The following is a 14,350-nucleotide window of genomic DNA, read 5'->3' as shown; positions in this document are numbered from 1 at the left end:
TTTTTAATGACCATACATGCAAAAATTTAATTTAGTTAACACATTTTTTTAAATTTAGTTAACACATTGATAATATCAGTAGATTAATAACATATTGATAATAACAGTAACTTTTCATATCTCAAACAAATATTATTTTTTAAATAAAGATTTATTTAATTTACATTGTGATTAACAAAAAGATTGAAAATTCATGTTCTATTCATTTATCTTTATCATCTTTTTATTTTAATTGCGATTTAATCTCGATGAAATTTTAAAAATATGATATTCTTTTAATTAATAAATTTGTAATAATATTAATAATGTTAATAATAATATTAATAACCATGCACCTATAATAATTAATAATAATAGTTAGTAATCTAATCATTTTTTAAAATTTAAATTAGTATTAACATTAACAGATATTAAATTTGCTTTTTTGATCGAACAAAATAAATGATAGTGTAAAAATTAATAAATAATTCATTACACAATATTTGAACTTTGACTTTTTCATATCAAATGTCAATATCTGCTAAATGTCAATGAGCAATACTTTTCAATGTCTGCACTGAAAGAAAAGATTGGCTGTTGCAGCAAATTAGAAAATTCGTAAAATATGGCAATGTCAATACAGGATTTCGATAGGCTAATCAAAAATCGGCTGTTGCGATTAATTAAAAATGTTATGACATATTCAGTCAATCTTTTCTTTCAGTATGCCGCTGAAAATTCTATGAGCTTTCGTATAAAAGAATTTATTAAATTACTTGCTGTTTTTTTCTTTCTTGTTTTTTTTTTCCGCAAGTTAATCATGATTGGAAATGCCATATATAATTTAATATGTAAATATGTTTTGGATTAATATTTTCTTTAAACAAATATATATTAGATATCTAATAAACTATAATAACTCATTTTTGGAAAATAATTCGGAACATGAAAAATAAAATATTTGCATAAAGTCAAATTACAAAAAATTAAATATTTCAGAATAAGATTTTGTTCGACAGCATACAACGCGTTATTGTTTACCAAGATCGAAGCGTTATCATTCACGTGATAATATTTGAGTTAGCAGGTAATAGAATTGTTCCGTTTATTGTTGTATTATTATTCCTCACAATGATTCTCTACATAAAATTATCACTATTATCACATGGAATTGTTTATTATACCTTAGTTAACGTTGATAATGCTGTGCAGAATAATAATCGTGATTAATATTATAAATCTAAATGTAAACAAGCTTTTCGTGAATGTTAATTTGTGTAAGTGCAAGAAAAAATTTCATAGATAAGAAAGGCTTGTAAAAATTTGTAAAAAATAGATACCTATATCAGGTAATGACGAAGTAAAATGCTGTTGCGCTGCTGTATTGTATTATATATATAATGAATTAAACTATCTTTTAATTTAAAGTCTTTTAATCAAAGGATGTAATAGATTTATAAATATTATATGTAACATCTCATAAATTCATTTCCTTGAAAAGAATAATAACAATATTATTAATTATTAGAAGATAATTAAATATTTTTTATCTATAATATGTGTTTCAAACATTTTATTTATTCGCATAGATCATATGGCAAAAATATATAATTATATTAGGTGTTGGAATTAATTCGTAGCGTTTTACAAGTGATGGGAAGTACTTTCATTAATGTATTTTTTAATGCTCATGTGAAATAAATAACATTCTTTCATTAAAAAACGCTACGAATTAATTCCAACACCTAATATTTTATGTAAAATTCAATAATTATTCGTACGTGCTCTGTCATAATGAAAATGTTTACTTGCATAACTTTATACATTACTTTATGGTATTATAGTTAATTAAAACTTTCTGAATGTTTTGTTGTAGAAAATAAAATTCCATTTTTTCGCATTTATTAAAAAAATGTAAATATTGCATTGTATATTTAAATTTTGCATAAGATACTTTTAAAAAATTATTTTGAAAAGTATACATTATTAGTACACATTAATAAATGAATAGAAACTTTTTAATGAAATCGAATTTATAATAAAAATACATTAAATTCTAATTTAACTCTTTAATTATATTACATATAAATCAAAGCATTGAGATTACTGTTAAAAATCAATTTGTTATCTATTCAAATTGCATTACATTGCGTTTTAAATCGTGTTCTATAGTAATAATTGCTCGAGTCAGAGAGAGAGAGAGAGAGAGAGAGAGAGAGAGAGAGAGAGAGAGAGAGAGAGAGAGAAATGACATAAAATTTATTAACTAGAGATTTTTTATAAATCTAATTTTTTCTATTTCATAGAAGAAGAAATTCTTTTTAAACAATCGGAATACAATAGCTGCCAGATCTAATAAATTTGAATTCAATTATTATAAATCGTGTTATAAATGAATTAAATGAAAGAAAGAAGGACGGGATTTATTCCACGTATAATGTTTTTGATTAATATTTCATTCACACTTTTTTAAATATGAAATTCTGTAATAGTTTTTGTTTAATTTTTGTTGTGATGAATTAAGTCTACAAAAAGAGGAAAAAGGATTAAACACCTTTGTATTTTTGTTTACTTCTACTGCAAAAAACAAACTGCCTAAAAAACGAAACAAAGTTATTTAGATTTGTTATGAACAAAAGTTAATTAAATTTGTTACTTTCTTTTCTTTCTTATCTTAAAAAGTATTTTTCAGAAAAATTTGTTTCAAAAAGTGTGTATGATTAATACATACATATAATTAAATAAATACAAATTTTTTTTACGAAATCAGATTTAATAAAAATTAAAATATAATTTTTGTTTTTAATTTGTTAACATATAAATGTATTATAGTAATTCATATTACATATAAATGTATTATATATTAATAAAAGGCATTGAATTATTTATATATATTACCATTAAATTACTAAAAGATCAATTTATTATCTAGTTAAACAAATTATAAATCATAATATAATTACATAATGCGCTGCATTATAAATCATCTTTTGTAATAGCAATTACGTGTAGTAATTATAATAGTAGTTCATAATAATAATAATTATTATAGCAATACGGATTAGTCATGATATTTATTTTCTCATCTCTGGAGAATGTCCTTTAATGAATTGAAAGAATAGTAAGTGGCAGTTTTGTGAGGGAATTAAATTCAATTATTAAGCCATGTTAGATTGAAAAAAACAAAAATAGAGACAGAAAATCATCCTTACGTTTTCGTGTTTACATGTGGTTCAAAGTAAAACTGATCATTCTCATTACAGTAGTCGATAGATAGAACCATGAGACAGTCTACACATTCGGTAGAACAGTTAAGTTTGTTATTTTATCTTCTTTTTTTTCTTAAAAAGTATTTTGCAAAAAAGTTTATTTGAGAAATATATGTTATTAATTCATATTAATAAATAAATAGCTGCATTCAGCAATGAAAGCTAATCAATGAGTGCTCAGTGATTTAATATGATTGATTCTTGTTTTTAGTTTTTCGTTGGATGTAAGTAAGTGTAGCAATCAATCATGTTAAAAAATCACTGAGTGTTTACTGAGCTTTCTCTGCTGAATACAACTAATACAAGGTTAAAAAAATCGCATTTGATAAAAATTATTATATATAATAATTTTATTTTTTAATCCTTCAATCATTACATAGAAATGTCACGTAAAAATCAAGGAGACATGAAATGATTTATATTATTATTAAAATATCCATTTCTTATCCATTTAAATAAATAGTATTGCGATGTATTATGAATTATCTTTTGTAATAATTGCTTAGGCCAAAAATAATACAAGCAGTTTTAATTTGTCGCAACTACGGATTATTCATGATACTTATTTTGCTCTTATCTAATAGATGAAGATATCCTTTAATTGATTAGAAGACAGTAGATGCCGGTTCTGCGAGGAAATTAAATTGAATTATTAAGTCATGTTAAATTAAAAGAAAGAAGTAGAAACAAAAAGTCATTCTCACTTTTTCTTGTCTACATGCGGTCCGAAGTAAATCTGGTCATTTTCTTGGCAGTATTGGTAACGCAAGAACAACATACAATCTTCGCATTTTGTGGCTAAATATTTTGTTTCGTTTCTCACGGCATTAGCATACCATTGTATTGCTTTAACGTGGCTGCAGTCTAATGCAGAAGAATGCATATAAAGTGATAAATATTAACAGTTCCACTTTACATTGTGATTCATATTCGCATATGTACATACACTATGTCCATTTGAATTTTTATTGGACATAACATATTGTACACAATCTTTTAATTACACGTGTACACAAAAATTTGATTAGTACAATTCTTTTAATATAAAAACATCTAGGCATTTTTTTAAGAAAATTTACATTATTAAAATACTTTACTTTTGTTAAAACATTTTACAAATGATCATATTTAGTGTTAAGTATAGTGTACAATAAATAGAACGAAAGAATGTTAAAAAAAGGATAAGAAATTTTCTCATTAGAATGTCAAGATATGCGAAATTGAATTACCATGTATATCCATTAGTGATGAAGTATTTGAATAACAGCCAGGTTGGGGTGCTGTTCCGGAATTGGCGTAAATATTAAGATTGCCTACATTTTGCTCAGTAGAAAGAGCACCACGATTTGTGTAAAAAGCATCCGTAAAATGTGCAACTGTCGGATTCATTTCACAACCTTTGTAGAAGCCATTGTAAAATATAACTGCCGCGGGATCTAAACCTGTTTTTAATGATACATGTAATAAATTGGTATAATATTCTAATAGCGTTTTCGGCTCGACCGAGTTTGCACTAACCTGGGTTGAAGTAATGTTTCGTGCTGTCCTATTGGTAGAGCGTGTAACGTAAACCAATAGCGAAATATTTTTCTAACCCAAGTTGGTGCAAACCAGGCCGAAAACACTATAACTTTCATTATATGAAAATCTTTATTAATAAATTGGCCTTTCTAATAATAGATGCGTCTTAATATAACTTCAAGAATACATTTACTTATTAATGAGCATATATGTAACATAATAATGACATATTTTTATGTTTATTAAAACATTAACTTTTTTATTCATAAATATGATTTTAAATTGTAGAATTTATAAAACTGTCTTATAAAGATTATTTCAAAACAAAATAATTATATAAATACAAAAAATAATAATAATAAAATAATATTATTTGTCACGATACACAAATGTTTTTAATTTTTCGTAAAATTAGTCAGAATTTGAAACTATCAATGTCTTTGAATAAATTTTAAAGAAGATTAAAAAAGATTTTAAATTTTATAACAGTTTCTTAATCGATAAAATGAACTAAAAAAAGTAAAACGAAAATTAAGCAAATAATGATTTTTTTATAACATACCTGTAATATGTGAAAAAGTAAAATTACTGTATGTTCCAATGCAAGCTGCAATGTGAACACCCATGGAATGTCCAATTAGATGCCATTTTGCTATTTCGTATCCTTTATCATTTAAAGAGTTAAAAGTAGATGCGGTTATCTGTGCGATTTGCTCTATTTGAGTAGAAAGTAATATTAGGTCTCTATTTATCAAATAGGACCAGTCGAGTATTGCAATGACAGAGTTATTTTGTGAACAATAGGCTAAAAAATTAAAATATTGTATTCATCAATTTTTTTCTGTTAGCATATATTAATATCATCTTACTGCTTTTTATTAATTTAATTCAATGTTTAATTTAATGTTTTTTTATTAACTTATATATATATATATATATATATATATATATATGTGTATATGTAATATGTAGTTTTTATGATATATTTCTAATAAATTATAATAAAATGAAAAATTTCCTCAGGGATAACTGATTGGCAGAATCATTTAGTAAATCCACGGATCCAAATTCAATACACTGAATATTCACATACATTTGTACATCATATACAACCATATATATATATTTTTTTTTTTTTTCAAATGATAATGCAACAAACATTTGAAATAAACTTTGAAAGAAACAATATACAATCTGATTTTAAAATTAGAAGAAGAATTAAAGATTAAAACATAAAAAAAATAAAGATTAAAAACCCGTGTTTAATATTAGAAGAGAAGGAATAGTTTAAACATATTGAACTTTTTATCTTCTTTTTGTCTTTTAATTAAGATTTAGATATGTAAATAATATATAAAATAAAGAGTGAATATTTTACTATTCTATGTTCGATTTTTAACTGTAAAAAGCCAAAAATTATATTCATAGTTATCATTTTTCGCAAAAGAGAAAAAATACTTCATTTTTCATTTTGTGAATTATGATACATTCATGTAAGACAAATAGAAATAAATAGCATAAATCTACGTAATCTTTTATGTGATATGAATAAGATTAAGAAAATCTTTTATTTTTTGTGTTTGACATAGAGTAGAATAATAAAATATTTTTTTATTTATATATATTACTTAATTATTAAATGATGCTACATATAAGAACAATTTATTATTATTGATACCTAAGATAATGTCTTGATAGATAAGTGTTTTGTTATTCCTGTGATGTCCGTGAATAAAAACAGTAGTTTCAGTCTTATCTTTTTTCATCTGATTATATGTGTTTTGTATGCAATCCGTATCTTCTATAGTACATTGAATTGATCTAGTCGGGTCATTGCTAAAATATCATGTAAATCAAATGAAATATTTTTATTGTTTAGTATTACAAAATATAAAAAAAGAATAGTAAATTAAATTCTGGATAGAAATAATTTAACTCATTTTTTATAAATTGTGTCGTTTTCATTCTGAAAATTGTTCACTGTATACGGACATTTTCACTAGATATTCATTTCGAAAAACATATATATAACATAATATTAAATCTCTTAAAAATATAAGCCTACTTATATATACTTTTAATAATCGATTCTTAATATAAAAAAAATCATAAATACCAGTCAGGAAAACTCAAAAGAATTATTTTCGGATTGATTTTGTCATCTGCAAAATTATTGAATTTAAATAAAAGAAATTGCGCTAAGAAGAGTTACGAGCCAAAACAAAACGTTTTGGCTCGTAGTCCTTCTTAGCACAACTTCTTTTATTTGAATTATTTGAGCCACATTTTATTATGTATTATTGAGTTTATTTTACTATTCTATATATCTCTAACACATTTCTAATATTTGTGCAAAACATTAATATTATTCATAATTTGTAAATTTCCGAATATTTATTATTCATTATAATTGTTTACAATTTTTTTTCAATAAATAATGCCAAAATATAATATCTTTAATCATGCAGATTTTTACAAAGTCTCTTCGTGATCTTATTGGAATAATGTTAATTAATAGAAAACATATAAGCGCGTTCATACTATTTATAATACCGATCACGCTTAATTCGAATATTATAGAATGTTATAGAACTAATTTACGATAATATGTTTAAAATAGCAAGAAATGATCATGAAACTAAGTGGTATTGTCAATTAATATCAAGTAATCTCTTTACTTATCACTAATGATGCGAAGCAAAACCAAATGATGAAGAAAACCAAAAAATAGGTATGTATGGATGTCCTTCGAGTCATTTTACAATCTTATTCGTAGCAGTCGATTCAACAGCCATCGACAAACTGAATAAATTTAACGACTTTTGGATCATTATATTCAAGTGTACATATAGATATATGCGATTGCCAGAAAAAATATATTTGTTTGCCCAAGATTATGAAGTATTAACATAAGCTTTTTTTCTGTGCTCTTGAGAGATAAGAGGCAATGTAAGTAAACGTATATGCAAAGTGCTTAAGAAATTGATGATAACTTTTACTTGATTCCACTTCCCAAGGTCAAACCAATGACACCATCTTATGTCTTCCTTCAAACCATACAATTTTTGTATGAAATATTTTTCTCTAAAAATGCTTTGTTTCCGAGATATAGATCTGTTACATTTTAACTAACTTACGCTATATTTGAATATGTGTGCGTATTATGATGTGTTACCTCTGTACGACATATTATATTATACAATCACACGACTCCGTCACGTCGTGTGATTGTATAATAATTTCAACACTCATGTGTCATTATCCATTTAAATAAATAGTATTGCGATGTATTATGAATTATCTTTTGTAATAATTGCTTAGGCCAAAAATAATACAAGCAGTTTTAATTTGTCGCAACTACGGATTATTCATGATACTTATTTTGCTCTTATCTAATAGATGAAGACATCCTTTAATTGATTGGAAGACAGCAGATGCCGGTTCTGCGAGGAAATTGAATTGAATTATTAAGTCATGTTAAATTAAAAGAAAGAAGTAGAAACAAAAAGTCATTCTCACTTTTTCATGTCTACATGCGGTCCGAAGTAAATCTGGTCATTTTCTTGGCAGTATTTGTAACGAAAGAACAACATGCAATCCAATTTCCATATTGAGGTTAATCTTTCAAATCAATATCAAATACTACATGTCTTACTCGAGAAAAATATAATTGTCTCAAGGTACAACATAATAGTTTTGATTGCTCAAAGATTTGCAAATATTAGATAGAAATTCAATAATTCTTATAGAGATAATATAAAACTTAATATTTAACATACTAAATATACAATACTTTTATTAGGCAGCTGATCTTTTTTCTGTCTTTTTTTTTCTTATTTCATTTGCAATTTATTTAATAATTTATATTTAAAAATTTATTTGCTATCCTCTTTTTATTAGTTACGTTAAAACCGGATGGTTTATAGATTGATACAATCTATACTTTTTAATATTAGTAAATTATTATTAAATTGACAAAATATGATTGATAGAGAAAAGCCCCCTATTATGAAATAGGGTGCCTAATATGAGATAGTGGCGTTTCTGCTAAACTAATAAACGTTATCTATTGATTCCACCACAAATTTAATGCTCTGGATTGAAAACGGTTTAGTAGAAAGTTCATTATTAAATCATGCCTGTAGTCATTGTAAAAAAAATAAAATTTGAATTAAATTTTATATAACATTGTCTTACAGCTTATTAAATTCCCTTCCAAATGATTATTATTTTTTTTTAATTCTGCCCATAGACTTCTAGCATTTACCTAAAATGAACTCGGTATCTCATAATAGGAGCCTTTTCTCTATATACAAATAGAAATGACAAAATACAATGATTTATATCAATTATAGGTATCGATGCACTAATAATAATAGGTTATTTTAATGGATCTATACATTTTGATAAAAGCATTATTGGTCATTTTCATATTTGTTGCAATACTTATCTGTTTGCGATTAATTTATTTTTTAATCAATTGTTTTATTCGTATACACGCGACAATTTTTTTTTTATTATTTATTACATTAATTCTTTTAATTCTTTGTGTGTTAAATTTATAAAAATTGGGAGAGAAATCAAAGTTTTCGTATTTTTATTTTCTACTTGCAAGAAATATTAAATATCAAAAGAAGAGATTATACTTACAAAATTTCCTGATAATAACACGATTATATTAAGAATTATTTTTCGCATTTTTTGCATCAAGCTATTTTCTGCTATTTTTATATTCTATCTTCAAGAACAATTCACGTTTTCGAGAATTTTATGTGTCCTAATAAACAATTGTTGGTTATTCCTACACAGTGTATAAGATTTGCAATTTATTACAAATATTGGCGGTGATATATTATAAAAATTAACAATATTTTATTTGTGACACACAATAATTGTTTTTACTTGTGTTTTAGTAATTTAGTAGAATTACATCACACAGAACGGAGAATTTCTAGTAATTTACTAAAACGCAAGCAATCCAGCAGGAAAACAAGCATCCTGTGCCGTAGACTTTACATTATTATTGTATTTTGCGAGTACATTAAATTATTATGTATTTTGCAGTATGTTAAATTTATAAGAAAAGATATAGTAGTTAAAATTATTGTCGTGTTTTTATTCTGTTTGCAAAAAAAAAATGTAATAAAAAGTGTAGTTACTTACAAAATTTTCCAATGTATAATAGATCAATTATTTCGCAATTCTTGCATGTACTATATTTGTGTATTCTATCTTTAAAAACATGACTGTCCGAAAATGTTATGCAGTGCAAGCTAATAATTAATTGAATGAGGCAATTTGCTACTTTAAGCAATCGACTTTTTAATACGATCTCTCATATTGACGCCTTGAGTACGTCTCATAAAAGTACATCCTGCCGTAAAACTCTTTAAGACTTACAATTAGCTAATGCGTTTTCAGACTTTCTGAGAAGATTCCCTTCTCCGGAGACACGAGAAACGCCGTCCATTACGGCTGCGAATTTAATTTTAACCAGTTACGGTTTGTCAGCAAAAATATGCTAAAAATAAATCAACAGTGTTGGTTAAAGTAATTCCATTTACGATTACTTTAGATTATCAGTAAACTGAATTATGCTTGCAAAATATAAGTACTTACAAATGTGATAAGAATAGATTTTTGTTTTGTCAGAATAATTTTCATAACAGTTTTCATAAATAGTTTTTGTGTTATGTACATTTTAAATAATACTAAATAGTGCAGATGATTGTTTTATCATCTTAAAAAATCGTCGGAAATTTCTGTATATACATACAAGTATAATATAGAAGAAAGGGAGGTAAAAATGATGAAGCAGTTAAGATGACAAATTGCTAATTTTTTCAAGCTAATAACAGATGAGCCGATACTGAATTCATACAAGGCTTTAGATAATAACAAATCATCATTTGTAGTTTAATTTCAATATGGCCACAGGAGTGGATAATATAAAAAGAAATATGTTTTTGATGCGCTCATATGTAACTATTTTATGTTAATTTGTAAGGAATAACACAATTGTATTATAGTAAATACTTTTTATTAAATAAATAATTGCAGATAAGATAATTTTCAGTAGACAAGATGAAATATTCGTGCATGCAGGTTATATTTATTAATATGAATTGTAAATAAGTACTGCAAATAAATTATTTAGTATCGGTACCTGTATAAATATTAGGATAAATTTCAAAATGAAGTTAAAGAAGAACACGAACATTTTTTAAAAAGAAAAAATATAATATATTATAATATATATAATATATTAAACAAATATAATTTTGTAAAAATACGAAGATAATTTTGTACATTAATCATGAGAATGTCAGATAATCATTACAAGAATATTTAACGAAGAAGATAAAGTGACAGATTGCCAAATTGCGAATGAATATGCTGATCCATTTGTCAAGATGTGCTGATAGTAAGAAATGTACAGGGGAATTTTTTGTATTCCGTCGCTTTTCTTATGTCTACGATGTAAAATTTTAAAGCTTTTGCCTTATAGAAGATGTGTGTGCTTTGGTTACCAATCTCATGCGAAACCCCTAGAGGTATGAGTAAGAAAATATCTTTTACACAATGAAAGTTCTTGAGATATTTCATTAGTTTAAAAAATATGTCAGAGTTAGACATCTGCAAGAACTGTTAAAAAATTTATCCGTGTGTCTAAGAGAGAGATATATTAAGATTCTCATACTCTATTTAAATAAACTCAAAGAGATGTCTGTTGCGAATCTGAATAAATTCTGGAATTTGATTACATAAGAAACATGAAACTTTTATAATTAGTTAATAAAAAATTTAATAACGACAAAATAAATAAATGTAGCTATTTAAAATATGTACGTGAGTTACAGAAAAATAAAAATTTTGAGAATATAAAAAAGTAGTTTAGTTTGTTTCATTTTATTTAAATCAAGCTTAAATTATTATCATTTAACAAGATAAAGAGTATTTATAGTAAAAAAGATTTTCTAAATAGGTTTTTAACGAAAATTTGACTTTTATAATATAATAATTTTTCTAGCTTCTTAAAATTGGTTATCATAGTTCTAATTATGGTTAATTTTCTATGAGTAATACTGGGCAATTACGAGATTGTTAATAGTAGTGCAAATCTTTAAATTTGCTTTCTAATAAAATCATCGCGATGCGACGAGCAAACTTCATTTGCTACACGAGATTTTCTCTAATCTTCTTTTAAGCTTGACTGACCATAATCCACCAGGGATTTATCGCGTCCGTTGCAAAAAGTCAAATTCTTCCGTTTTTAAAGAATAGTCATTGCGTAATATTGCAGCTAAGGATACTTACCCTTTTCCTTTGTTCTCTCTAGGAAATTACAGAGTTTTTTCGTTTGTCAAATTTGCATGAAGTCGAACAGTATCTATATATTTCTTTTTTGCTATAGTATCTTTGTTTATCCAATATCTTCAAAATAAGAGTGCAAATTATTTTTATAATTTTTTTCCATAAACTAAGTCTATATAATTATTAATATAAAATTCATAAATAAAGATAAAGATTCATATTTCCTCCTTAAATCCTACTCTTTCTTTATCATACCAACCTGTTAAAGCATATATATTTTAATGATTTATTATTATTTATTTTATATGTATATAAAAAATAAATTTTATAAAATAAATTTATGCAAAGAAACAAAAGGTCACGAATGAGCCGATATCAAAATCAAATTCAATTTGGCAACATTTGAACTTTAAGCACCTATTTTTTGTCTAAACAAAACTCGATTGAACGATTAAAAAGTGATTTAGTGAATGAGTAAAAGACACAATACGGTGTATTGATTTCATTCCATAAACGTGTAGCGCTCTAATACAAAGATTCGGTTGAGTTGCTAGATGTTTTCCGATTTAGCCGCCGGCTTCTTTCTTTCTCAGAGTTTTTACCGGCCGCATTATCGACGTTTGCATTTTTATCGAAAAAAACCCAGCAGCCATTAGAAGATTTGAAGAAACCGGTAGCGTCCATTAATTATTTATATTTTCTGAATTTTTTTGAACCATACATATCGAAATTAAAAAAGTGTTTAATGTACAATCGCTCGTTTAAAGCAATCAAATGTTGCTCTTTCTCTCTTCTCTTTTACTTTGTTTTTATCGCTTTTTTTAACTCTTTAATAAGATTGAATAATATTTTTTTTTATTGTATAATATGTTATCTTATACAGTAGAGAAAACGTGTTGCAATATTGCTGTAACGTCTACAATGTTATTGCAATATTGCTGGAACATTGGTTGTCGTAATATTATTGGAATGGTCTGTGCTGTATGGGATATGATCTTTGGAATCATCTTGATTTTATTATCTTTAAATTACTACAAAAAGATTTAAGAATTCGGTTTTTTAAAAATAAAAAAAATAATAAAATGAAGTGAAACTTATTAATTAGTGTATCTAATGTCATTGATGCAGTAATTTCTTTACTTCCTATTTTTTGCATTTTCCTGTTCTTTTTTTTACGATATATGTTCCTGACATTTATTTAAATGTTCTTGCTACACATTTTACTAAGAAATCATCAAAGAAATAACGGAGGATAGATATATTCGCTTTCCTTGAAGCTCGAAAACATAATATAGCTCTCCATGTTCGCAAGCGAGTTTTCCTCTCGAGAATTCCTAGTTTTGCAGAGTTTCCTCTTCGAACGCAGGCTGTCTTTTAAAATTAAGAATGGACGGATTTACAAAAGAGTGCGGTACAAAGTTTATGGGTTTATCGGACAACACGCGTTGTCTTTTGTTATATCATTTTTATCATTTTTACGTCTACCTAGCTTTGTTTATTTCTTTTATACAGGCAACAGATACGTGCAGAATTCTGTTGATGTTCTCATTTTATCTGATTACGAGCAGTAATATCGAAAAAATTTCTTACAGATTGGCTATTAAATCGTATAATGTTTTCATGGCTACCAAAGCTTCTAACGGTTCCCTTAAGGAATCGCGATCATCTTTTATCGCTTAATATTGTTAAAATAAATGTATCGATATTATCACTGACATCTTTGCTCAAATGATGACGATTGTGGTTCAAGTGATGTCGTCGAATCCATATAAATCTGTTGTGCAATGACACGAGATTTAAGTTCGTATATGGATGACATAGCGATAAAACCGCTATATATATATATCGGATATAATATCGAATATAAAAAAGTAAATATAAATATAATATCAAACTGAATAACTTATCTCAGTGTTCAATATCAATCTCACAATATAATATCGAAAATCGATCGCTGATATTTCAAGAAATCAAGATACAAAAGCTGTTTAATACACAGATATTTTGTGCATATTTAAAGCAAAAAGTTTTATTACAAAACACGCATAAAAAATGATTTTATATGCAAGTATTTATTAATAACCTATATATATATATAAAATGTATTAAATTTTTATTTAATAGATAAAATAGGTTTTTGTTTAATTGGAAATAAATCAAAATTTGATCGAAGAGTATTTTTCAATTGTGCGTTGCCAAATTCGTTGATAGCAGACAAAAATGTATATCGGTGATTCACGCGTGAATTCGTTACAAACTCAAAATCG

General features: G+C 25.6%; 3 protein-coding genes across 3 annotated transcripts in view; 1 reads left to right on the top strand and 2 right to left on the bottom strand.

Annotated features, from left to right (window-relative positions):
- LOC105145114 (tektin-3) overlaps window positions 1–14,350 on the top strand; it is a 158,984-nt gene that overhangs the window by 49,663 nt on the left and 94,971 nt on the right. The gene's annotated exons all lie outside the window — the stretch shown is intronic.
- The window catches only part of LOC105145106 (GTP-binding protein Di-Ras2), a 104,774-nt gene that overhangs the window by 80,108 nt on the left and 10,316 nt on the right, over window positions 1–14,350 (bottom strand). The window lies entirely within an intron of this gene.
- LOC105145107 (lipase member H) lies at window positions 3,581–7,606 on the bottom strand. The gene is made up of 7 exons (XM_011054467.2): window positions 7,448–7,606; window positions 6,886–6,931; window positions 6,448–6,605; window positions 5,332–5,574; window positions 4,478–4,690; window positions 3,953–4,112; window positions 3,581–3,876 (listed from the first exon to the last, which is right to left on the bottom strand). The coding sequence occupies exons 1-7, from the start codon at window positions 7,524–7,526 to the stop codon at window positions 3,846–3,848; spliced, it is 930 nt and encodes a 309-aa protein (XP_011052769.1). The 5' UTR covers window positions 7,527–7,606; the 3' UTR covers window positions 3,581–3,845.

The sequence above is a fragment of the Acromyrmex echinatior genome, chromosome 16 (genome assembly GCF_024713525.1).
Source record: "Acromyrmex echinatior isolate Ae372 chromosome 16, ASM2471352v2, whole genome shotgun sequence".
In the NCBI taxonomy this organism is placed as follows: Eukaryota; Metazoa; Arthropoda; class Insecta; order Hymenoptera; family Formicidae; genus Acromyrmex; species Acromyrmex echinatior.
The sequence above is the reverse complement of the archived record's forward strand: the minus strand, read 5'-3'. Positions and strand labels throughout refer to the sequence as shown.